This window comes from Nymphaea colorata, chromosome 2, assembly GCF_008831285.2.
Source record: "Nymphaea colorata isolate Beijing-Zhang1983 chromosome 2, ASM883128v2, whole genome shotgun sequence".
Classification (NCBI taxonomy): domain Eukaryota; kingdom Viridiplantae; phylum Streptophyta; class Magnoliopsida; order Nymphaeales; family Nymphaeaceae; genus Nymphaea; species Nymphaea colorata.
This window is the reverse complement of record NC_045139.1, coordinates 28749629-28776387: the sequence shown is the minus strand read 5'-3', so window position 1 is coordinate 28776387 and position 26759 is coordinate 28749629. Positions and strand designations below refer to the sequence as shown.

General features: G+C 41.2%; 2 protein-coding genes across 3 annotated transcripts; both read right to left on the bottom strand.

Moving 5' to 3' along the window:
* Positions 1-5037: 5037 nt before the first annotated feature.
* Positions 5038-6026, bottom strand: LOC116248479 (probable calcium-binding protein CML46). Its single transcript, XM_031621283.2, has one exon. It carries the CDS (start codon positions 5717-5719, stop codon positions 5180-5182), a length of 540 nt encoding a protein of 179 aa, XP_031477143.1. The 5' UTR covers positions 5720-6026; the 3' UTR covers positions 5038-5179.
* Positions 6027-18063: 12037 nt separating this feature from the next.
* On the bottom strand, positions 18064-22494 carry LOC116247604 (RNA-binding KH domain-containing protein RCF3-like). Of its 2 annotated transcripts, XM_031619795.2 has the most exons (8): positions 22353-22494; positions 20821-21462; positions 20140-20583; positions 19801-20058; positions 19338-19613; positions 18994-19058; positions 18667-18739; positions 18064-18480 (listed from the first exon to the last, which is right to left on the bottom strand). In XM_031619795.2, the coding sequence occupies exons 2-7, from the start codon at positions 21415-21417 to the stop codon at positions 18694-18696; spliced, it is 1686 nt and encodes a 561-aa protein (XP_031475655.1). In that variant the 5' UTR covers positions 21418-21462; positions 22353-22494; the 3' UTR covers positions 18064-18480; positions 18667-18693. The 2 variants fall into 2 exon arrangements, with proteins under 2 accessions (XP_031475655.1, XP_031475656.1); XM_031619796.2 differs by lacking the exon at positions 18667-18739.
* Positions 22495-26759: the final 4265 nt, after the last annotated feature.

Genomic DNA, 26759 nt, shown 5'->3' with positions numbered 1-26759 from the left:
TCTACTTTATTTTTTCTTTTGCATTTCCTCCTTACCAGCTAATCACCTTCCTCTCTTGACCCCATTGGTCCAAAACCGATCTTCTCTCCTCCTGTACCAATCAAATTAGATCTATATAAACCCATCTTTCTAAAGCTCAAGGCTGCACGCATCTTTCTTCTGTCATTCTGTGCCTCTTGTTCACTAGGCTCCCCACCTGTTCCATGAATGCCAATACCATCTCCTCTTTAGGCAATGCCTATATTGGGTAGAATTAAAGAGGGAAAAGGAGATTCCCATTTCTCTCATTCCATATGAGGGCATAGAGACTTTGCAAAATCTGTAAAAAGGTACCACTGTCCGTAGAGATTAGGATTGGCTGGAAACTCCGTTGTGAGCATAATCTGGTGCAATTACACTAGAGGGATAAAGGATTTTACCAAACATGTTCATCTCTTGTTTAGCATGTGGGAAGGAAGGTCCATGATGCAGCCAAGGATGACTTGCCGACAGGCCCTTAACTCAGTTGTGCCTCCTTTTATGTACTTGTTCTTTGTGCTTCCTTTTTCATTCCATTTTCAAAAGGATGATGCATGCGGAGCGCAGAACGCATAAGTGGGTTAATCCCTACTACCTAAGGGAAAAAAAGATCTTGCATATGACAGAGAAAGCACAAGTGGGCAAGTGGTCTTTGGCTAGATCATATTTTCTTTTTCTCATGCTAGACCGGAGATGATAGCAGAAAGATGTTTCACCACAGGAAGTTCATCTCAAAGGTGTCATTTTAACGAGGTAAGCTCCAACTTTGGGCAACATTTTCTCTTTTATCTACTGTGCTTTTCATTTGTCGCCTGCGCATATTGGAGATCCTCGTCCCTTTCAGTTTGTTTTCATTCATTTGTTCCACGGCTGGTGGCCGGAAGGTTTCCCTTGTCTCTCACGGTTATCCTCAGCGCTTCCATCTTTGCATACATAAACATATTCAACAATCTTAAACAGCAAGAGGAAGAGTAGCCCTTACCATTGCTGCAAAACCAAGCTTGTGCTTAACATTAATTTGCTGGTGGCCGGAAGGTTTCCCTTGTCTCTCACGGTTATCCTCAGCGCTTCCATCTTTGCATACATAAAACATATTCAACAATCTTAAACAGCAAGAGGAAGAGTAGCCCTTACCATTGCTGCAAAACCAAGCTTGTGCTTAACATTAATTTGCTGGTGCCTTTCCAGGAACGCCTCCATATATATGGCGGTTAATTTTTCAGTCCTGCTTCAGCTTTGAGCGTGAAATAATGCGAGCGTGCCTGCAGGTAGTGTTGGATTTGTTAGTTCGCAAACACAGCGAAGTAGTTCAACAAAAAGCATAAATTTTTACCACCCATGTCCACCTTGGATCTCCTTCACAACTTTGGTGATAATGCTTTCCTTTTATCCACATGTTCACTGCTTTATAAAGACCAAACAGTACCTTCTCTGCGAGTTGAGTCTGATGACTACGTAATTTATGAAGGCAAGTTTCGAGAGCGGCAACAACCGCTGGTCAAATGGTATAAAGTCATTGAGGTTGCTGCGCATGCCAGTGTTTCAGCTGCATTTACATGGAAGCTGAAAGCCTTCCACATGTATAAGCTGATCAATCTGTCATGTCTTCCGCTCTTGTTCCGGAATCAGTACTTGTGGTCGTCCACCATGTCCGTATTCGTCGTCCATGTCAGAAGGTTCATAATGTGCCTCTCACAGGCACATGCACCAGCGAGTAGTTCGGCCAAAAGAAAAAACAAAAACTCTAGAAGAAGAAGGATGAATGAGATTATCATCAATAACCTAGCTACTGGTAGAAAGCAGCGTTGTCAGAAACGGCCGCATAGCGGCCACAAAAAACGAAACAAATGGAATTTGGAAATCAGCATTATTTTAATTTTTATTAAAGAATTTGAAATATTCACCGGCTAATTTTTTGGCAAAAAATGAAACTCGCCTAATGCGGACTCACTGCATGCATATGGGCGATATAGTTTTTTAAGTTTTCTATACAAGAATGCAATTGTTATTTAATTACAACAGTTGCAGAAAAGACCAAGAAAAACAAGAAAGTAGAAAAGCACAATCAGCGGTTTAGATGCTTCTGATTAATACCTTACCGCCGATTGCATGTGGCATGAGATTCACATATACCGTCGTCTGTCATCTCTTATAAGTGGCAGATCAGAATTTGTTGATGGACGACTAGATGAGGGAAGAGGTGTACAGGCTTCTGCTAGTATAGCATATTTTTACTTTTGCCAATCAATGTCTTTTCGCTTTTTGACTACGCTCAGCACCTTGACATTTTCTTACATAAGCATTTGGTATAACAGTACCATGATGTTTCAAAATACTGTATCACAGGCTTCCTGACTTCCTTTTTATTTCAGAAAATGTCTACTTGTGCTTGAGAGAGAGAGAGAGAGAGAGAGAGATTTAATCGGTAGAGGCCGAAAAGCAGTTCCACGGTGCACCAGGTCCCAATCCGACTTGGATTGATGTTGAATTCATGAGCAGAGTATGTTTTAGAGATCAGATCACTCTCTGTTCTATGTGCTTAGTTCTTCTTGAACACAAGCCCCGCGTTAACTAGCACCAGCGTTTTGCCTCTTAAGTCCATATGCCAGGGACGGACATGTGGCGAACCCCAAGATTCAGGATTATTCAGGGAGTCCATCACACGCCGGTCAAAATCATCTTTATTTTCATCATCGACCAAACCTTATTGGAACTGGGTGTTCTAAACCGATGAACAAGGTCTCCCTATTATACTGAAGACGATGGCATTTGTATATATAGCAGCTGTGTGCTGCACATGCATATGCACGTAGGGCTGCATGCCCTCGGGGAGTCTTTGTATGGAAGCTAATGATGTGCATGAAGTACGTGCCATTCTCCAATCATAATATTGTTGTTGAGTTTCTAGTGTAGCTTAAATTAATGCGTATACAGGTAGGGAGATTGATGTCTTTATTGCGTGCAATCTTCCAGCATTTAAGCTGTTTCCTTATATATGCATTCTGCGTTTTATACCATTGTTAATGTGTGTACTTTGCTCTTCACTGCTTGTAGGAATTTTGTCTAATCTTCTAATGCTAACACGGTAAAAGGAGGTTGAAGTAAACCAACGGAAAAGCTTGCACATTATTTCTGAATTCACTTGCTTCCTAAAATAATGTAAGAATCACGAGCACCACCGGCAAGTTGTCCGTTCAATTGATCAGATGCATTTGTGACATGTAAAGAGACAAGTAGGAGTTACGTTCACCAAAAACCAAGTAATGCACGCATGGGGACCCCTACTCCTTCTTAGGTAGGTCGCATTCGAAAATCAAGTACAATATTTTGTCCTGCCTGCGTTTCTTGAGATGAGCTTCATTTGTGTTTGAAGTAGACAACGACTCGCACCTCAAGCTGTTCACATCTTGTTCTTCTTAATTCCTGTTTCTAATTTGAACGCCTAATTAGTTTCTCGATGAAAATATTACATAATCACAGAATAAGCGCTTCTGCAAAATCTGCACAGCACCAAAAAGCATGTGAAGGTTATGAGAACCAAGATGGTTGGAGTCATCACTTGATGTACTGCCCACAGAAAATGGTACTATTTCCATTCCTCTGAATGTTTAGGAGTACGGGACTGATTAATCTTTTCTGGGGCATTCTTTCTGAACCCACTTTTGACATATATAGTCAGCCTCCTAGCGATCTAGCTACCAGGATCTAACTGAAAAGAGGAGGAATTAAATGCCCAGCTGCAGACGAACTAGCTAGTATAGGAGCTACAGAAGCTCAAGGAGTTAGAGGAGCTGGCAAGGAATCTAACTTAAAGAAGCTTATAGCAGTTGCTTGGTGCTAGAAGGAAAGAGACAAGCATCTAATGATTTCAACTCTAATTCTTATGCACCCGTATGGAATGCATCTTTCCAGTCACCACCTCATCGATCAGGATAATCCCCATCGGGGATCTTATCGCTTTATTTCGTTTGTTTGATTAAACCTGGACCTACAGGTATGGTATAATTTGCTTGCCTAGTAACAGATCAGCTCTTCTGATCATGGCAGGACACACATTCCACATTTTGAAGAACATAAGACCCTACAAATGACGTCGCATTGAGACGAGCTGTGATTTGTTGCGTGTGTGTGTGACTGATTTATACACAGTTTTGACTTTTACCTCACATCTCTTGGGTATATATGTGATGATCATGTTGAAAAAAACGATTGCAATAATGCGCTAAAAAATTATGGAAATTTCATTACTTCTTTTCAATAAAAGAATGTTGGAAACATGATTAGTAGGTTGCCTGTCATATTAAGAAAGAACTGCTTTTAGCTTAGAAATACAAAATACTAAGGGTACATTTTTAGGTGAGTCATTAACTATTGCAATTTCACTCAGGATCGAAATTAGCCTTCTTATTAGAAGTTTTTGAAATGCAATTGCTACTAAACAGGTCCCCATTAGCATTGTACATTTGCGGGACAATCTTATAGTTTCCCCTATGTTTATTTACATGGCAAACTTTTAGATACTTTTATTAAAAAGTAATAATTGCTCTTGATAAATGATAACTGCCATATTTCCGTCTCCTTCACTGTCATGAAAAGATATTTTCAAATTTATTTGAAACATAAACCAAATTAATAAGTAAACTTTGTGCATTTTATCAAAAAACATAAACACTTAAGTACTTTCCCGAAAATCTGGCCTAAATCGCTTCTTTAAATCTGCAAGTAATTACCTATAAGAAACTTTTTTAAAAAAAAAAAGGCGATAAGTTAACAAGTTTAAATGGACAAATAACTACCCATAAAATCAACAGACCTAACTTGGTCATAGCCGGCGAGGTCAATTCACACGGTTCCAAAGATACTTCGGACGGAACAAGCAATCTGGCATTCGAAAGAATTCAGAGACCTGCAGAAAACGTGTCGACTGTTTGTGGTTTTCCATCATGCATCAAAAACTGCGATAGATTAGAAAATTTGTGGGAATCCCGTATAGGCAATTAGAAGGAGAAGAATGCAACATATCATCCTCTCAAACGCGACGATGGAATTATTGTTCGGCAGTCTGCATTTTTACAACATGAGAATCGAAACGAGTAAAAGAATTCATAAGCTCCCGAAGATGTGATGGTATGTCTCTTTTATTTCTTCTCCTTTCGGAAATCTAGCAAAGGCAATCCCGCATGAGTGTCGCGAAGTCTTCGAAATCAACCCTGCCGTCACCGTTCCTGTCGTGGACGCTGATCATTCTCTCGCACTTCTCCACCTGCAAGCCTTCCTTGAACCCCAGATTGCAGAGCACTCTCTGCAAGTCCTCCGAACCAACCAACCCATCCCCGTCCTCATCAAACACTTTGAAGGCGTCGTTCAGTTCCTCAAAGCTTGGTTCTTTCTCGTCGAACAACTCGGCGATCTCGCCGAGGTCTTGGCCCGACGCGTCTGCCTCGCTCCACAGCCCCAGCCTCTTCATCGCAACCTCAAGGTCCTCCCCGCTCAATTTCAGGCCCTCATCGGGGCAGGCCCTGGGAGCACTACAACTCATCTTCTTCTGGTCATCGAAAGAGGGGGAACCGGGAAATTGGTTGGACGGTGACGGATGAAATCTTTCGCAGATCTTACGGTACCGACATGCCCAATTGAGGATGGTGCGAAAGAAGAAGAAGCCAATGAAGTCAGAGAAAGATGCACTGGCAATGAAAGGCATTTTTGTATGTGTGGGGAATGTCCTCCAGTCCCACGCCGGTCTTTGAATCGGAGAGAGACGCAAAAACTGATCCGGCCAACGGTGGTGGAACGTAGGGCAACGAGGGAAGAGCTGCTACGGGTTGCGGTTGGGAAGATGGGAATCTGATTATATAAGGGCGCATGCAGAGGAAGTTATGGAGCGAAGTTGCAGGGAGAGTTCCGGAGTCGGTCTGCATGCGTGTTGAGGAGGAAAGAAACTCTGGAAGGGTTTGCAATTGCAACTACAAGTTCATGGCGGTGGAATAGAATTTTCTTGGCACAAATTTAATTTGGTTAGTGACGTTGTAGATATTTAATATGAGGGCCGCCATACTTCCTGGAAGATACAGTAAAGATCAGGATGGTAGCTTCTGCGAACCTCCATTTAAAAAAGGACTGCTGTGAAGAAGAAGAAGAAGAAGAATTGTTCAAGTACCATTTCGAGTCTGGACCCGTTCCGTCTTGGTGACTCATGAATATTAGGATCCGAAGTGCACTTTCAGAATCTGACAAAGATTCGCCGCCGCATGAACTTTTATGAGCCCGACCTTAGTTTCAGAAAGGGATCTTGAGGCCCAATTCTAAATCTGAAAGCGAATCGATTAGACGAGATTTGATAAGGTCGACCTGGAATAATGAAGACTAGGCCCTAACTGAGTCCGAGCTTTTAATTTTTATTATAGAGAGAGAGGTTGAGAGCATTGGAGGCTGGAATCAACAGTAAATTTTGAATCTGGGATACTTATAAATCACTTATCAAAGATATGCTAATCTTGTTGATAGGAAGAGATCAGGGGCATCGGTGTATCTAAGGGCCCTAAGTGATTGAGTTTTCAATTCATGAATCTGATGCGAGAGAAAAAAAAAATCATACTATTACATAGTTCATTAAACTAAGAGTGACTTAAGATCCATTTTGCTTCTTGCGCCAGCAAGTTTTATTTAAAAATTAGAGGAAACAAGGAACGACCTTGAATCCATGAATATTATATCTTGAAGATTTAAGGTCAAACGAAATCAGACGTAATGAAAGGTCCCTTCTTTTTTCTTTTTTTTTTTAACTTTTTCGCTCACGAACATGGAAGCTGCGGAGATGGCCTTAGTAAGTACACAATTTTATTTTTTTATTTTGTCTTACGAGTACAATACGAGTTTTACATTCTTAATTTCATCTACCAGTTTGCATATGAAATAAGGTGACAGAATTTCCGTCCAAATAAAAGACCATGGCCAACCATAAACATCCGTTTGTAGTATAAAGCAAAATCGGGAACACTCATGATGAAAATACAATTTCTTTCAGAAGCAAGGCAAGCCTATCATACAAATCCTTGGCATCGTTGATAGATTTCTTATGGAATTTTAAAATGAACTTAAACTTACATCTACCTGCATGTCAATACAGAAAAAGATATATATGTATTAGCTCGTGATCATCGTGGTTACCCTAATGGCATTGATTTGGAACATGACAAATTTAATTAATTATCAACAGATTTTATGTATTTTATTTAGCTAAAAATATTCTTCTGAAAATCCAATAAGATATTGGTTGTAAAAATACATGAGAGATTATCAGGTCAAAAACATATGTATGAAATCTTAATAATTGTACCGCGCGTTTCAATGACTGGAATAGTTGTTCGCAGTGAGTGAAAAAAAAAAAAATTCCAGATAATTAACAAAAAACTTCATTCCGTTCATTTTTATAATTCTACAATTTGTGTTGGCAAAGATGCAGGGCCGCAACTTGTTTTCGGTCACAGATTGATCAGAAAGCGGCAAAGGCGCTTGTGCTTGGTGCGGTCTAAGATCACTTGACTTTTACATCGTCGGCCCTGGCAAAGGTGCAAGGGATGTTCAAGTTTTGTGGCGAGTCGATAACCCGCAAGCTAAGGAACCACAGTTTCCGCTCAATGCCTTCCTCGACACTTCGGGGTTTAAACTTTTAAAGTGGTATCTACTTTCATAAAAGAAACTCAAAAGAATAAAAGAAGCTCAAAAGAATAGGAGATAAAGCTTCTTCCGTCTAAGATTTTCAAAGCAAAAGTTAGTGGAAAAGAAGTGCATGTTCTGTCAATATATGTGGACTCGGACTGAAGGGTGACCAAAGTTCTAAGGCTTTTGAGAGCCCATTGGAGAACAGATAATTAATTCCTTGGGTCCGATCTATACTTTCACCCGGTGCTATCAAAATCGGCCGATTCTAATTGAATCGCCTTACTTTGGATCCTATCCGACTGCACGGGCCGGCCCTCTTTTCGTCTCTTCCCTGATGCATTTGCTTACATGTATATTAAGTTTAGAAATCATATCTAGTTAGGCCGATGAGTATGATTATTGCAAACGGCTATGGTGCAGTAAAATTGCTTATTGATTATTGAAATTGGAAGGTATATATGCATCTCCTGAAGCTTTAAGAGCCATTGCATGCAGAGTTTCTAAAAAGTTAGTGAAGCGCATGCTTGATTAATCATATATTACTACAGAGGAAATCAACTCCTAAAGCAATTTCTCAGAAGCTCTGTGGAATCCCCCCTGTGAAGCTTGCCCACAAATAGAGGAAGGACCAAGTAAGTCAAGGGAAGGGAAGATAATCTCCATTCAAACACGCTGCCTTGTGGAATGGGTTGACAATCAACTTACTTGCTGTGGGTTTCCTCTCTCGTATTCATCCAAGATAGCCTTCTTGATTTAAATCAAAATGCAGCTCAACTTTGCAAAAGAGAACAACGTTGTTTAAGGAAAATAAAGTAGCCGTAGAGGAAGGCGGTTCATGTACACCTCTAATTATTGGAGTTCCAATCCTTTGGGAATAGGACCTCATTTTTTAAACTTTCATAGAAAATCTCAGTTATCACTGTAACAAGGAGAGGGGATAGTGAGTCACCCTCATATAATATCCTCCTTGTACTCGAACTCGAAGTTGTCACCCTTTCTACCATTTAAAAGCTGATGCAATTTGAGGTTGATGAACAACATATACATGTGAAGCCTTCTTTCAGTCCACCCACTATGGAATCCCAGGGCATCCTTTAGAAACATTTAGTTTACTCTATTTTGAGTTGTACCAGTAATGGATGTCCATTATATGTACTCATTAGGCTGTTAGTGCAGCTTCTTGTGTCCTCGAATAACTCTTTCTGACAGGAAGGGAGCATCCTTTACAAACATTTAGTTTACTCTACTTTGAGTTGTACGAGTAATGGATGTCCATTATGTATACCAATTAAGCTGTTTTGTGCAGCTTCCTGCATAAGCTAAAATTGTCCTTGAATAACTCTTTCTGACAGGAAGTCCCCTTGTTCATCCCCAATAATCCTAGTGAAAACATAATTCTATTCATAATTATTCTAAGTATCGCCTTATAGAGGAATTACAAAGCTATGGATTTGAAATCTTTCAGGCAGAGAACACACTAAAATTTCAAGATAACAACCAAAATAATGCAATTTGATTAGCGTCTTAAATGTTCTCCCACTTCTAAAGAAATCAGCCTTATAAATGCCTATCTTGCTACAATCAACAATAATGAATAATGCATCATCATAGCTAATGACTGATTTTTCATTTCTAATGAACCGGAGTGACACAACTACACGCTTACACATTTCCTGCTAATAGCAATGCCTCCTTAGAAACGAGGAAGATAACACATGTCGGTACATACTTCACCAAAAAACACGAGTAATTGCAAGAGCAAAGTAGTGATCAAATCATGGGCTTTTCATGATTAATTGCAAACACAGCACTAGTTCGAAGCAACTGAGAAGAATAAACAAAAACTAAATCAAAATGCCCTACACGCCTAGTCATAAGAACAAATGTTAAACATAATAGCTATCCTATCTAAGCCAACAGACCTAAATCTAAGACTTCGAATATAAAAAAAAGGACAAACGGCAATACTTTATCGAAGACACCCTAACTAAAACTTAACTTTTAAGCAGCAAATTACGCTTGAATCGAATCAAATGGAATCGAAGTTATTTAAATGACAAAAAAACCTCGACTTCATAAATCAGCCGGCTTTCTCAAGCTGGGACGGGTCTATTTCGCGACGGAAGCAAGCCCGTTTTAACCTATTTTCCACCTAAAACTCATCTTCTCCTGAAGCACAAACTTGATGAGACCAAGTGTATTAACAATGTGGGGGACATGATATATCTAGCATTTAACTTTATAAATCAGGGACATGCGTCATGTAAATAATGAGCCTCTCCTCCCTTTTTCTTTGAAAAAGAAACAGATGCTATTTTAACATATGTTCTTGTTTTAAAGTAAACAGAAAATCCAATTCACGTTACTTTATTTTTGTTATAGCATCTCAAGCTACTTAATAGCATCCCTGGGGCATGCATGTTTGAGTTCCACAGAAGTTGCGCTGAATCAAAGAAAATGTCTAGCCTGTACAACACGCTATCAAACAAAGGAGAAGACATCCTGGATGGGATGATTCTCCAATTTTTACTCGCAAGTAGTAACCCACACGGCGTTTCTTGACTTTCTGTGAGCCCGACTAAAATTTTTTTTCAGGAATTGTCCACGTAGAAAAAGTTTTTGAGGCTGCCAAACACAACCCAATCTATAATGCTTGTTTACAACAAGAATGAGGATCTTACCCCAGTAACTTTAGTGCTGCTATTTTCTTTTTAGGAAGGGATATCCTGTAGATCACCAGAGTGCTTGTTGATGTTGTTCAGATCACCACTCCGAGTTCAGAAAACTAAGTTGGGTACTTAGATTCTTGATTCACATACACAATCGGGAACCATGATTCTCGCATTCAGCACTTGGTCCTAAAAAATAATACCCATTCACCCTCTCCCTCTCTGATACTTCTAACACGGCTGGCAGACGTTTCCTCCCAATTTTTTTGTTCTCGAGCAACTTTGATTCATCAAGACCTGTTCTGAAAGAAGGGATGTTCGATCAGGTAGATTTCCTCTTGCCTAACTAAGGGAGACAAAAAGAGCATCGCCAACAACTTGTTACAGCATTTCTCACGCAGCAGCAAGAAGAGAAAATGATGTAGTTGAAGCACTTGTGGAGCATCTTTGGGAAGAAACATGGCCATCATGCATTCACCCAACTATCGAGCTTGTGGAATTCAAGATGGCGTCTTTAGTAATAAAGCGTGCCACAGTCACTGACCGACTCCATATCTTTTTTCACCGGCTCCTTGTACTTCACTCAGATCAGTGAGTACCATAAACTTAAGAGACCCCAAAAAACAAATTTCTCCACAATAAATCGCCGATCGTTGCGCCCAGTTCGTGCCAGACACAAAAAAAGAAAAAAACAGAGAGAGAAAGATTGGTTCATGCGTCTGGCTTTAATTGCTCCCTCTTATAAAATGGAGAACAGTTAGATGTCTTCCCAAAAAGTAGGGAACAGAAGGAAAAAAAAAAAAAAAGTCTCCCGAGCAAAGTCCAACTCCCAAAGCAAAATTCAACCCGTTACTGTCTATATAGCACATTCTCCATGAATACACAGGTGAGTACATGTAAAGGAAAAACCTCGAGCATAGACACGGAATGACGCACATAAACAAAGACAACCAGAGAGAAAGCATAGTACAGACTCAAATAGGTAAATATTCCTCCCTCTTTTCCATATTTAGTGCATGCTCTCTCAATGCGATGGTGGGGGAGGAGGCGACATGAACGCTCCATTTCTTGGGTTGACGTTGGCTCCTGGATCTGAATAGTCTTCCACTGTAGCAATCAGCTCTCGCCTTCCCAGCGGACTTGCTTCATCCTCCACCTCCAAACTCTCCTTTGCCGCCATGCCAATTTCCTACACGTTGGAACCGGAAGTTGGTCATTGGGCGTGAAAAAGAAAGGAGGAATACAGGCTGAGGATCAGGAGGTTGACTGAAACAGTAGGGGCCCATGGCCGGACAGGTAGCTGATCCTAAATTACGCGGAAAACACCCCACAACAAACGGGATCTATCAAAATTCCCTATTTGATCTGTTGGACAAAACGTTGAAAGTTGTAGAAGAACAACTTTTCTTAAATGGGAAGAAAACCTTTCGCAGGCTACAGAACTGCCGGAGGGATGGAAAAAACAACTGCCGGGGGTAATTTGCACGTTCGAGAAAAAAAAAACAAACGGAATCGGCTCCTGCACCCTCCGGAAATGTTTCAGGCTTTTTAGCTTACGAAGAACTAAAGTGATTTTGGAGCCTCGCCGGCGGTGGATTTCAGAAATTTTCCGTTTCAGATACAGAGGAATGTAACGGCAAAGTTTCACAGTTTCACACGCACGCATGCCTCTAGGTAGCTCAAAGGGGCATCTCAAAACTGTAATAGATGATTTGGGCAGGCTTCATCCTCAGAAATACGGAACATGTGGTCGCCTTTTTTCTTCTAAAATACAAATACATAATTTCACACCAAAGGAGTTCGGGAACCCACCTCTGCAACTGCAAAGATGGATGAATCTCTTCGGAATTTCATCTCTTTTCTTCCATATCCTGAATGACCAAATACACGACAGATGGATGAAGCGCACCACCAATAGGAGAAGGAAAAAGCAGAGAACGGAAGAGAAAAGAAGAAAAATTATCTCCCCAAGATTGAGAAACCAAACCGACAGAAGAAATCGTGCTGACCTTGGATAGCAGAGAGAGCGAGCAATGACAAGAGAAGAAGAGAGAAGCGAAAAGAAGATCTGCCCATCATTTTTTCTGCGACTCTGAAATAGACGCCTCTCAGATTTGAGAAAGATCTGCTTATGACCCTTTTACATGCAGAAGGGTTGGAACCAAGGAGGAGAGGAATCCTTTTAACTTCGGAAACAAAAATGAAGCTTCCTTTTTGTAGTCTTTTTCCTCCTCGCTTTCAGCACAACAGCCAAGAGAGCTTTGTAGGAAACCCTCAAATTGTGGCTTTCAATGGGCAAAGGGAGCCATCTTTATGCATATCTGCTACATGTATCTCGCACGCACGCACACTCGGAAGGGGGACATTGGTTTTGCGGCCTAGAATGATTTCTTTTGTGAGTCAAACAATTTCTTTATTACAGCTCAGCACTTTTCCAATTCAATTTTTTATATTTCTTAATAACTGGCCAGGAGAATCCTTTTTTTTTTTGGTGGTCGACTCAAGATTTTGGTGGAAAAATCCCTTATAATAGCAGCATATATATCGATTAATTGCAATACTGTTACGCTTATAACTGCTGGAGCTCATTAAGCACGAGTGCATCATTCCTGCAAAAAATCCATGAGACGCTTGATATGGCCCATAGACACTGCTGCATCCTGCATGGGAGGATTATCATAGACCCATTTCCTTCTTTATGCGACCACTTTCTTGCATGATTTCTGCCCATCATGTTTCTTCTCCAACACACACAGGCACACATAATTCGATAAAATTTATGTTTATATTTATATGTTCTGATGCTGAAGCACTTCCACAGTATCAAGCATTCACAGTGCTCATGTTTGCAATTCGACAAGGAAGAAACGTTCACTTTTTGAGTGTGTTTTTCCACTTTCTGGTGTATGCATCAAAAGATAGAGAAATGGCAGAGATTCAAAGGGACCGTGGAAGTCAAATGCAAGTTATCTTCCTCGGACATCGAACCGGGCCTTTGATTCCCCACCGCCCTTAATTGGCGTTTGACAAAAGCAAAAGCAAAGGCAAGCTAATGAAAGACAGAAGGATACCTGCATCTTACCCGCGAGTTGATTTGTGCGTGTTAAGTCGGTATAGATCCACTGAATCTCTGTGGGCTAAGTTAGGCTGACGGGTAGTGGCATCCCCACGATGACCAACAATACGATATCTAGAGAGGTTTTTCCTTTCTCTGTTTTTTTTTTGCTTTTTCTCCCTTTTTGGCGTCTTTGGCCGTCTAGTCCACAACTTTGCTCGTTCGTTCTCATCTGATGACGGCCACTTCCACAAAAAAATGCGGCCAAGCTGCCCCACTATGTTTTTCCTTACCGGAGAACCGCTGTCTTTTTTATTTTATTTTTTGATAACCCTTCTTTATGGAAATTAATTGGTTAAGGATTGGCACTTGCCGCTAGGAATCTAAATGAATCATATATATACAAGATTGGCATTCGTCGTTTAGCTGGATCTAGTAAAAGAAGTTGGATCCGGACTTTGCACTGGCCATACAGTTTTTGATTTGATATATCCTGCTAAAATCTGGTAAAGACCTTACATGATCGTGTATAAAGGCTAAATCCGACGCCAATGTGAACGGTTCGCATCCTTTAATTACTTACCGCTGTCAAAGCCTGAAATGTGGCCGGCCAATTTTTTATCTTGTTCGGAATTATAAAATTTTTGACCTCCGGGATGCCCTGTTCTGCTGTTTGAGTTCTAATAAAGTATGGGCCGCTTAAGTTACAAGATTATAAGAAACCAACGCACTTGGTTTTGAAAAGAAAAATTTACAGTAGGTATGTCATGATTTCGTGTCCCACTTAGCCGATTCAACATCGTTGATGATGGTGGTGCTGGTAAAAACTAAAAGGTCCAACTCATATAATGAGTCTCTTGCTGCAAAGGAGCCATGATCACATGCAAAGTTAGTGCTTTTCCTTGTCAAAAGCTGGCCTTTCCGCACCTGTCAACACGTTTCTCATGGAAGAGGGGACTGATGGGTTATCTCTTTTTCTGCTTTGTCAGCTTCAATGCGGCTCGAGCAATCAGTGAAGGGGCCTCGCAGATAAGACCATGTACAGCGTGGCCCGGTGCCGGAAACGAAGGAGAAGGGCCCGGGGCCCTCATCACCGTCCGCCCTTCTCTTTTAATGGTTGCGCTGTCTTCCTATGTCCAGATTCCGTATACATCAAATCAAATCATGCCGTCAAGAGTCCTTCCACCATAATCACCCTAACAAATCGTTCCAAAGAAGATATTTATCGATACGAGAATACCTCAATTAAAGTAATCATATACTAAGAGAGAGAGAGAGAGAGAGAGAGAGCCTATTCAACAACTAAGTTTTCCTTCCCTTTTTTTTTTTTTAAAGTGGCAGGAGAACCTTCTTAGTATTGAATCACAAGAGAGGACAATGGGCAGTTGACAAGACCTCCTTGCAGAAAGTAATTGTTTGAACGACAACATTTTTGTTAAAAATCAAAGGCATGATTTTAGGTCATCGGATTCAAATGTTGTGAAACAGGTAAGCAAGGGACAATGGACCCGTGCGCGTGTCGTTGGCGGAGTTTTGAGGGTTTGAGAAGACCCATTTCCACAGCACAAGCAAAGCACACGAGGCATCCTTCCTCCATCAACGCTTGCATGACAAGCGCCTTTGGAGGGGAAATTCTCTTCCACGACCCCATGTTAAAGAGTCGATCCCCTTCTCGACCTTGTTTTATTTGGGAGAAAAGTAGATGGCCTTTTCTGCCCGCGTCCTGGAAAAAGACGAAGTCCCATTTGTCTCTTTAGTTTGAATAAATAATGTCAATTGGGAAATGCCGTGTTTTCCGCAATCTCTTGGTTGACCATGGGGAGAGAGGTCGGTGGGATGAGAAGGGAGGGGCCCCTACGGGCGAGTGCAGACAGAGCATCCACAGAGGGGGCATGGTCCCTTAGCTCCAAACCTACCAGTTGATGGTGGTGATTTTCCAACATAGAGATACGGAGCCGCTGAGTCTGCGACTGTGCCCATGACGCTTTATTAAGAACAAGATGCATGGGACGGAAACATGTCAGCACTCTTGCGGTTGGAAATCCAGAGAAAGAGAGGGAAGAAAATTGGAAAACGGAAGCATCGGAATCAGGCCCCGCTAAACCTTGATGAGGGAACCACCTGAGTCACCCGATGAACACTCATTCCCCTAAGCTGATCATGTGATCTTGGCTTCGCACACTGCCCAACCTGGGAAGCGAACTGGATCTTGGGCAGAATCACTTCGCAAAACAAAAACACACACGTCAATCCTCTAACGCCTATGCTCGCGCAGAATCACAAACAGAGAGAGGGAAAAAATGACATGAGAAGAAGAAGATTCCTTTGCTCCGGAACAAGAAAAATGGGGGAAATTGTTCATTTCTAGCATCCTTCCTTACATGGTTAAAGCTATCACTGGCGCGGGGTAACATGGCTCCACACCCAACCGGCATACATACAAAATCACATCACATCCTTCCTGTCAATTTAAGTGTTTGTTTACAAACTTTTTCTGCTGTTGGATGCTAATAACCAATTCATTTTATGTTCTGACAACAAAACAAATAGGCAAAGTGCCATTACTTATTGCCAAAGAAACCACAGGTCGTGTCCCACATCCATCATCCAATGTTTTGATGTTCCTGTAACCTGGAAGTAAGATGTGGGAACGGACGGCATTTTTAATCTGATTGCACTTCGAACATTCAACTTTTTTATGGAATGTTCCTTTTAGGCCTCACCTATGTTAAATGAGAAGAGAGTCCAGAGTGAAACTGTAAACTGCAGGCTCGGGTCAAAATCAAACGTAACCCGAGATTATGGCCTTGCAACCGATCTTCCAGACCATCAAACCACAGTGTGACGCTACATTCATTTCTACATCTTCCATGCCAGAATGAAATATAAAACCGCCACCCAATGACAACACCATTAGACCTCTGTCATTTTTTTAGATGAAAGATGACAACGGAACACCTCGGATTTTAAACCTCAGTTATTATCCTTTGAAGAGAGACGAGGTAAACAGAACAGTCCCCAGATCAACCCTTACAAGCAAGCCTACTTGAGTTCTCTCAATCATATTGTCTTGATAATGCATGTTACGTGAATATCGGTTAGAATCGAGAGGCGAGGCCGATACCTCACCCGTTCCATGGAAGGTATCCGCAATACCCAGAAAACAGAGAGCGAGAAGATATATCCCATTTACAAAGTGCTAAAACGTAGAACAATCATGGTATCAAAGACTTTCTTAACATCGGGTAGTTCCACCCAACCAAAAAAAAAAAACTAAAACTAAATTGTACAAATCAGAAATTGAAACTCCCTGTATTCTTTAAACAATGCCAATCTTCTAAAATAAACGGAAGCTACATGGATGACAACCCACTCGTGACTGGCAACAGATCTTGAAAAGATTGCAACTGACGAACAAGACACAATACCCACCCCAACGACTCCGTTCAAAATGATTCGGAGACAACATTTTCGTTTTAAGATAACGTGACTTTATGGTTGGATATTGACAAGGCTTGGGGACAAGAGACACTGAGAACGCTTTGTGAACGGCAAGGACGAAACCACTCGGCAAGTAATCAATAACCAGGGACATTAGGGGGGTGAGGGGGAATAACAACCCTGCTTGGGCAGGCCACATGATGGACGTTCCCATGCAAGGCTTCAAAAAAAAAAATTACGCTTCAAATAAAAATACCAGTTCCCGAGTTTTTTTTTGCACTCTCAACCTCCGAAGGGGTGCCCTATGGTCCCTTTTACTTTCTTCAACGACCACGCCCACGGGTTGACCTCCAAATTTCCTCACCTCGGAATACCGTTGATCATCTTCCCAACTGAACCGGTCGCCCCAAGTCACACTGACCAAGTGTTTTTCTCCCTTTCCACAGGGATTCTCTGCTCAATCTCCAAATGTTGCAAGACCTTGGAGTTCTTGGGCAACCGACCACAGCCCTGCCCCCACACCTCTCTCTCTCTCTCTCTCTCTCTCTCTCTCTTTTGTACACAAGGGAGACCGCACACCAGGGTCAGAATAAGAGGTGCAAAACGGGCAAAAAACACAAAGTATACCTAACAACACTGGTCATCATGGATTTTGAAAGCTTCACAAGTGATGCGGATACAACAGCTTAGCAGACCACCTGCCGGGAGATTCTTGACGCACTGATGCTCAAGTAGCAAACCCCACGCAGAACATGGATTCCCTCACCGCAGCTTCCCTAACAAAAGTTCCAGCAAATGACCCACTTCATAGCCTTCACCTGGTAGACATCGTGATTTACCTGCCGCATCATGTGACCGCAATTCCTTGACATCCAAGCCCTGCACTTGTGGTTAGCTACAAAAATTCTAACCTTGCTGCTCTCAATTCTCAAACCTACAAGCTTTCCCAGGCCATCCTCCTCCAAAAGAACCAAAAGATAAGACCGTCTCACATGTTAAAACAGAAACCCCTAAAAAACATGATCAACGACCATCGCTGGAAGCGATGTAAATAATAAACCAGGAGGGCAGTCTCCGTGCCCCTAATGGTTTCTTTTTTTGTCTTTCCCTTAAATTTCTCAAGAAGCTAAAGTTAAGCTTCAAAAATCAACATCATTGAGAGAAACAAAGTGAACAGCGGAATGGGAAAGTAAATAAGCAAAACTGAAAAATCAAGCATTAGGTAAAAAAGTATGTAGGAACTTTTTCTTTAGGCAAAAAACGTCGGCCAGGGCCAGATAAGGCTAAACAAAAGGTCGATGTTTCTAACAGTACGGCACAGCACAAGAAAAGCTCAGTTAAGTCTAATCTAAGTTATTCAACAATCGCCACAACGGTAGCAAGGCTAAAGCTGCGATAGGAAAGCAAATTACACGCCTCAGAAATTGAAAAAGTTCCCTACGATCTGCTTTCAGATATTATAGCTCGCTCAGTTACAAGTAGGTCTTCACTTTGGAACTGAAGACTGTAAAGCTTGGTGAGACGGGAAGGGTGGGCCATAAGTTTCACCAACACTGCGCATCTGGTCTTCAGTTTTAGGCTGGAGGCTTCGTCGACAAAAACAGTAGGTCTGGCTCCGGGCTTCATGTATCTCAGCTGTGTGTATAGGAAGAGGGAAAGGCAACACGGTCAACAAAAACAGGAGTATTAGATAATCTACATATCGGCAGGTCTGGCTGGTCTAAGATAAGCAAGCTAGTCAAATATGATGATTTTGGATAACACACAAGTCAATGTAACCAGAGAAGTCATGCAAGATGGATGGAGGACACGATGATCTACCTGCAAAGCCCTAATCAGCATGGATCCCTAATAACCGTGTTTTCCATGGGAAACAGGGGTTTGACCAGAAATCCTGAATAAAAAGCTAAAATCAGTTTCAATGAATTAAAAAGGAAAAAAAAGGAAACACCATGCAACCATTTGTAACTATCTGCCTATACTGGAAGCCCTTCAAAACTCAGAGGATGTAATGTCAACTGTGAAAGCAAAGAACGAAATCAGTTCAAGAGGAGGCACCAAAGGCAAGTCAAGCAAAAGGGATCCACGACCATGTTTGAAGAATACACTACTCAGTAACGAAGGGAACAGACAAACCATGTCTCTTACCCTGAACTACCTGACCGGCCTGATGTATATCCGCCATATGATCCATAACCACCGACATTTCCAGCCTAACAAAAGAAACAAATGTGACTAATTATAACACTTAGATAACAAGAAACATATTTAAAAAGTGAAATATATGCCCTCTAAGCAACCCTCCTAAAAATGTAAAAGTGCACTTGAGCAGAAAGCACTCGCCCAACCTTGAATACACTATTCCTATAACCCACCAAGAGGGTAAGCCAAAGACCCACAAAGAAAAAAGCAGAGAAAAAGAGAACTGAGTGAGTTTACAAGGAAAATAAATGCAACTTTCACAAGGAAAACCAGAAAGTGCAGAACTTCACCTGGCTGCCTGCATAGCTTTCATAAGTTTCAGAACGGGGCAGATCACTATGACCTCCATAAGAACCTCCACTAGGATAAGAGTATCCCCTTCCATAAGATTTAGCATCTGTCATTCCCCCATATTTTATAGGTTCAGGAGGACCCCCTGCCATTGGAAGATACGGAACAGCAGAAGAGAATGAAGGCAGTGCACCTTCCCTTTCGAAACAATTAGCCTTCAGCCGCATTGCCACTTGAACCAGGGCATTCCGAGCAACATCAAGCTCCCCACTTATCTGCAAAAAAGGGAAAAAAAACATTCAAAAAGTAAGTCACCAAAACCCAACGTAAAACAATTACTGCACAATGACAGACAGAACAACAATGGCCTAATTATTGCAGCAGTTGAAAAAACCAATAATGAGTAAGCATTCTTAGAGTATCTATCTGCCAGTCCCCAAGAGAGCAATAATTGAAACCAACCTGCACCATTTCATCATCTTCAGAAGCAACCTTTGGGAGATTTTCCTTGGAAAATATACGAATATTAGCCCTCGTCAATCTCCGCATCTCAGTTATGATTGACCCACCTTTGCCGATCAAGCACCCTATGCGGGCAGTTGGCACAAGGAGGCGAGTGGTATATGAAAGCTCACCGGATTCTCGTTCAATCTTCTCACTACATCTTGGCTGAAGCCTAACAGCAGCATCAATAGTGGCTGATACAGGATCCTCAAAGAACTGAAGGGGTAAGGAGAAGTACTGTGAGAGAGAAAGAGAGGGAGACAGAGAGAAGAAGGAGTAGAAAATTTAGAGTTTTACCTCCCGAGCTGAGACCGATATTATACAATCCTCTTCAGCGGTAGAGCTCTCGACTTTTATAATTGCTCCAGACTCCTGTCTTATCTGCTTAATAATACCACCACCTTTTCCAATAACACCACCAATATAGCCAGTGGGGCATACCAAACGGAGACCAAATTCCCTAGCAGAATTCTCATCCCTAACAACTGGAGCAGGAAAGAAGGGATTGGATGATCCAAGTGACCAATCCCCTCCACCATCGCCCTTGTACCCACCAAAAGGAGCTAAAAGAGGAGCAATGCCCATGATCGGGTTAGGTGTGTTAGGACCCATAAACTGGCCGCCAGCAGGATACATGTTTGTGCTTGAAAACAGCATGGTCTGTGACCTCGAAGGATTATCATGCAGACGTGATGAAACCTGATAGAGTGCCTTTCTAACAACAGATTGGTCTCCAGATATCTGATAGGCGAACAATTAAAACAGTTAGACAGTTGGTGTATGATAGAGGCTATAGAAAATGATATAAACATTAACCCAAACTAGATAATCAGCCGTTGTGCCAATGTGTGACTCTTCCCTGTCTGGCCGCTTGTGCCAAAAAATCAATAAAATATATTCCTATTTTGGAAGAACAAGGTCCACTTGATGAAGCAGATCAGCACCGAAAGAAGCACCTGACAAAATATAAACTGTTACCTGAAGAAGTTCATCAGAGTTCATCGCACATGAAGGAAGCTGGTCATTCTTCAAGATGCGAATCTGAGCGCCTGTTTCACTTCGCATGTTCTGAATGATTTGCCCTCCCTTTCCAATAATGCATCCAATTTGATCAGCAGGTACAAGCATGCGAGCTGTAACGATTCGGTTTTCAGGGTCAGACTCTTCCTCTCCAGGTGTCTCATCAGCAACAATCCTATCGTGTACCCGGAAAAGGGCATCTTGTGCAGGACAAAGAAAGTTCATCTCCTCTTCCTCAGCTTCAGTCTCATTATTCCGATTTCGAGAACTAAATATGGTCACCATACGCTCATCGCATCCTGGAACTGTTTCACCAATACGAATTTTTGCCTGACTTTCAGCCCTCAATTGCTTAACAATCTCACCCCCCCTGCCAATAATACTCCCAATCTTCCTCCCTTGGCACAAATAACGGTAAACAGTGTCCTCTGGTCCAGGGACATACTGATCTCTTTCGTCCCCTGAATGTCTCCTCTTGCCGCGGCCATTTTCATTCATGGTCGAATCTACTTGATGATAAGATCGCTTACCAGAGTTGTATCTCTGACCGGCCATTCAAGCAAAATAAACCTCAAAAGAAAGCTGTCTTGGCACCAAGACCTGGCATAAATGCAATTCCGGACAACGACTAAGAAAAATGCCAACAAAGGAAGAAGTTGAAAGATGTATGCATCTGAAGCAGCTTTAATCAAGCCAGAATATGGCAGTCAAAAATTAATCAGGACACCCACTTACAAAAAAAAAAAAAACAAAAAAAACAAAGAAGAGAGGCGCTTCTTTCAAGCTAGGCACGGAACGATTCAAAAGGACACATTCAAGAAAGAACATGGCGTCCATCTCTGAGAATTATAGACTACCATCTTGTAGAATAGTGTATTCCATTTCCAAGGAACCACTATTCCCTTCTCCCAGTACAGAAGGAAGCATGTATCCCATTTTGACGCAACAATCTGACAAACTGCTTACTCAAAGTTTCAAGGATAGCCAAAAAGAAGAACTTAGATGTCCTAAAAACTGTCAGTGTCTACATCACTGCAAGAAGGATTTCTACAAACGAAGAATGATGAGCCTTAAAGCCACCAGCGTGGTCTATCCCTAATCTCAAATTGTCGGTAACCATGCATGAAGCGTGCAAAGAAATCAGACGCAATCCAAAGAATTCGAAACCCTCAAAACAGAAAGGAAGAAGAAAAAAGCAACATTAGAAACACAACCCCTTCAAACAAACTGATTTAAGATCTCTAGGTTCAGATCACTGCAACAAAGCATCAGCGAGTACTCAAACACAAGCAAATGACAGTAGTAAAAATAAGAATCGAAAAATAAAGAGAAAACAGTGGCGTAAAACCTCAAAAAGAAAAGGGAAAGCAGAAAACCGTGCAGATCTGCCCCGCGCAAAACTGAGAACGCTGATTTAGAGATAAAGAGAAAGGGAAATCGCTCACGGACTGAGAGAGACGCTCATAAGATACGAGAGATAGACGGTATACCTGCTCGATTCCCCGGAAATCGTCCAGAGAAGCGATGGGTCGGAGGGCTCGGAAAAGAAGGAAAATGGTAGAGAGGGAAACGTGACGGCTGAAGACAAAACACATATGTAAAAGCTTCGCATCGTGTTCGCAAGATTAGGGCATTCCTTTTCGTAATCGGGGCGGGTCGAAATTCGTGTCCGCCAGAATCGTTCCTAAATTCAATGTCGAATATCCGGTCTGATCCATTGTTTGCACATTCGCGCTTCACTGGGACGGACTCCGGTTCGGACCAAATCTGGGTCTGATCATTTGGATTCAAGTGGGGTCTAGCATCGCATCTAAATTGGACCCGTCTTAAATTCGAACCGAAAGCCGATCCCAACATAAGTTTTATGTGTGTAGATGAACACCCTTCTCTGAATTATGACATAAAATTAAGAAGTTATGTGTATCCCATCCCAACATAAAATTATGTAAGCAACTCAACTCAATCTTGACACATTAAGAGAAAGGCCTAAACAACTGAACCTACCTTTCTTTGTGATTGTCCGATAAAAGAGTAAGGGTGTATTCATGAGCCCAATTCAAGCGGAGCTAACCAGCTTGAGCTTGGTTCATGCACTCGAGCAGCGGTCTGCAAGACTTTTTGATCAAAATATCAATTGAAGCAGTTAGGATCTCTTTTCCTTGGTTGGAACTCATAATTACACACTTTCAGAGCTGTTCATTAGAGCAAGTATGTAATACTTATAACAGAACTTACTGTCAATAAATTCAGAGTTTTGAAGCGATAGAATGACATCTGTCAAAGTTAGAACGAGAGAAACAAAGAGGGAGAGCGCGAGAGAGAGAGCACACAAGAAATTACATGGTTCGATCAAACTCGACCTACGTCCACAAAACCTTTCCTTCCCTTACAATTCTGAAAAAGGAAATACTCTCTTACAACAACTAAATCTTGAGAAATGAAAGAATACTAAATAGAAATTTAGATCTAAAAATCTTGGATCTTGATTAAAATTTGAATTTCTTTCCCTTTGGAATAGATTTTGGCATCTTCATGTGTTGGAGCATTTGTTGTTTTCCTCTTTTCAGCGTCAATTGCATTTCTTCTATATTTGGCTTGAAATTCAAGATTTGATTTACCTTGCAAGATTGGTAAGGACGTTGGATCGGCAACCTTATCTCTAACATGCCCCTTCGATCCAACCTCCATTTCAAGGACGTTTAACATTTCCTTGAGATAATGAAATCTTGGCCCTGGTAACGGCTTAGTGAAAATATCAGCTAATTGTTTTTCTGATTGAACATATTTAATCTCAATTGTATTGTCTGCCACCTTCTCTCTGACGAAATGATAGTCAATTTCTATATGTTTTGTTCGTGCATGAAAAACTGGATTTGCGGCCAAATATGTTGCTCCAATGTTGTCGCACCACAAAATTGGTTTTTGTTCAGTTTGAAATCTCAGATCTTTCATCAAGTTATTTAACCATATGACTTCTGAGAGAGCTCCTGCAATGGCCTTGTACTCTGCTTCTGTGCTAGATTTTGCCACTGTCTGTTGTTTGGTGGATTTCCAAGATATGATATTGTGACCAATTTTTGTAACATAGCCACTAGTGGATCTTCGATCATCCAGGCACCCAGCCCAATCGGCATCAAAGTAGACAGATAAAGTAAAAGAATTAGATTTTGATATCTCAAAGTCATGTTGTATGGTGCCTTTGAGATATCGTAAAATTCTTTTAACATGAGTCCAGTGAGTTGAAGTCAGCTGGTGCATGAACTGACAAGCTTTATTCACTGCATAAGTAATATCTGGGCGTGTTAAAGTGACATACTGAAGTGCTCCTATAATCTGATGATACTGAGTTTCATTTTCCAATTTTTCCCCGTCGAATTTGGATAGAGGAATATTTGGAACAGCAGGCGTGACACAAGATTTTGCATTCTCCATGTTTGCTTGCCTCACAATATCTCTGATATATTTTCCCTACGAGAGAACAATTTTGTCTTTTTGAAGGGACACTTCAATGCCCAGGAAGAAATGTAATTTTCCAAGATCTTTTATGGAGAATGCTTGTCCAAATCTGTGTATAATCCTTTGAATCTCCTGAGGATTATTGTCTGCAATAATTATATCTACATATATAAGTAGAAAGATGATTGTATCTTGGATTTTTCTAACAAAGAGTGAGGTGTCAACCAATGACTCCCTGAACCCATTTTGGAGAAGATATCCTTTGAGTCTTTCAAACCAGGCCCGGGGCGCTTGCTTTAAGCCATAAAGTGCTTTCTTGAGATGACACACTTGGTGAGGTTTTGTTGTATTTTCAAAAGCTGGTTGGTTGAGTCATGAAAACTTCTTCCTTTAGAATCCCATGAAGAAAGGCATTGTTGACATCCAATTGGTGAATACTCCAACCCTTGGACACAACGATAGTCAGGACTGCTCGTATAGTGATGGGTTTTATCACTGGACTATATGTGTCAGAATAATCAATTCATTCCCTCTAGCTATAACATTTGGCCACAAGTCTGGCCTTATAACGAGCGATAGTCCCATCTGAGCATCGTTTGATTTTGAAAACCCACTTACATCCGACTAGATTAACTCCCTTAGCTGGTGTGACAAGGTCCCACGTTTTGTTTTTGTAAAGTGCATCCCTTTCACTTTGCTTGGCATCGATCCATCGTGGGTCTTTTAAAGCCTCCTCAAGATTTTCTGGTTCTCTTTCTTCCAAAGATGTAGTAGCCATATAAGTCTTGGGTCGCCTAGTTCCATCTTGAGACCTCGTGATCATGGGATGAGTCCTGCTTGAAGTTTCAATAGTGAGAGAAGGAGGAGATTGATCAATAACATTTTCTTGAACCCCACGATTAGGACTTGCATCAACTGAATTGAACGAATGATTGTTTGGAGTTGGATCTTCTTCCCATAAATGAGGACTGAGTAATAATACATATTGAGATCGATTTGAATCAGATATGGTTTACTTTGAGTTGTTTTATTTTTGTGTCTCAGCTGGAAGTACGTTAAGATTATTGAAAATCAATTTTCCAACGTCCCCTTCAATGGTTGGAGAACTAGATCCTTGAAATAAGAAACTTGTCTCGTTGAAAACAACATGTCTGCTAATAAAGACCATGTTAGTGATTGGATCTAAACATATATATCCTTTATGACATGTCCCATATCCAAGAAAGACACATGCTTTGGATTTTGGAGAAAGTTTAGACTCTCTATATGGCACAAGAAAAGGATAGCATGTACATCCAAGAACTCGAAAATAATCACATTGAGGGGCAGCGTTGAAAACAATTTTAAATGGAGATTTATTTCCAAGTTCTGGACTAGGCAATCGGTTGATGACGTGAATGGCTGTCCTAAATGAATCAACCCAAAAACATTGAGGGAGAGAGGCGTGGATCATCATACTTAACCCTGTTTCAACAACATGGCGATGTTTTCTTTCCACAATGCCATTTTGTTGAGGCATGTGGGGGCAAGAAAGCCATCTTTTTATCCCATTTGTAGTGAGAAAATTTGAGAAATTATTGCTTAGAAACTCCTCACCAGAATCACTATGAAAATTTTTTATCTCCCCATTGTTTTTCCACAAACATCTTGAAATTTTAGAAGCATAATAACGTGTCAGATTTTCTAACAAGAGGAAAAATCCAACTAAAACAGGAGAAATCATCAACAATCAAGAGATAATATTTGTAGCCTTCTCTAGAACACGTTGGGGCAGACCTCCAAAGATCCGCATGAAGTAACTGAAGTGTTATTACTTAAACTGAAATCAAATGGCAGTCGATGCATTTTAGCCAAAACACAATTAGAGCAGAAATCAAATTTACTATCATCCAAAGATACATAATTATTTTTCTTAAGCAAATTCAATGTCTTCAAGTGAGAGTGACCCAGCCGTTGGTGCCAAAGATTGGCTGGAAGACTTCTAGAATGTTGCACAGTAAGAGTACGTTTGGATTCCTTGTTGTCTTCACCAGCCCATACGTATAGACCATTCTTAGTTTTCCCTTTGTGAAGAGCTGCCCTTGTCTGCAAGTCTCTAACAACAAGCCCATTAGCATCAAACTCTACCGAGCAATTGTTGTCTTTTATAAAACGAGAGATAGATATAAGATTTTGACTGATTGTTGGCACATGCATAACATTCTTTAACCGAATGAGAAATTGAATTGAGAAATATGTTACCAATATGAAAATCGGAGCCTTAGCGCCATTGCCTACAAGAACACATTCTCCACCTTGGTAATCGACTTTGCTTTCCATGGAATCATCGCTATGAGTCACATGATGGGTTGCACCGCTATCATGGTACCAAGCATTGTCGCGGCCACCATTCAAGGCCATGGCCATAAAAGCCTTTGGTATGTCATAACATGTCTGTGCAG

Excerpts from the sequence above, each read along its gene's own strand:
- LOC116248479 (XM_031621283.2), bottom strand. The coding sequence starts at position 5,719 with ATGCCTTTCATTGCCAGTGCATCTTTCTCTGACTTCATTGGCTTCTTC.
- LOC116247604 (XM_031619795.2), bottom strand. The coding sequence starts at position 21,417 with ATGGCCGGTCAGAGATACAACTCTGGTAAGCGATCTTATCATCAAGTA. Across the intron at positions 20,584-20,820 it reads ACTCTGATGAACTTCTTCAG|ATATCTGGAGACCAATCTGT; the intron begins GTAACAGTTTAT and ends TTCGCCTATCAG. Across the intron at positions 19,059-19,337 it reads AAAGCTATGCAGGCAGCCAG|GCTGGAAATGTCGGTGGTTA; the intron begins GTGAAGTTCTGC and ends TTCTTTTGTTAG.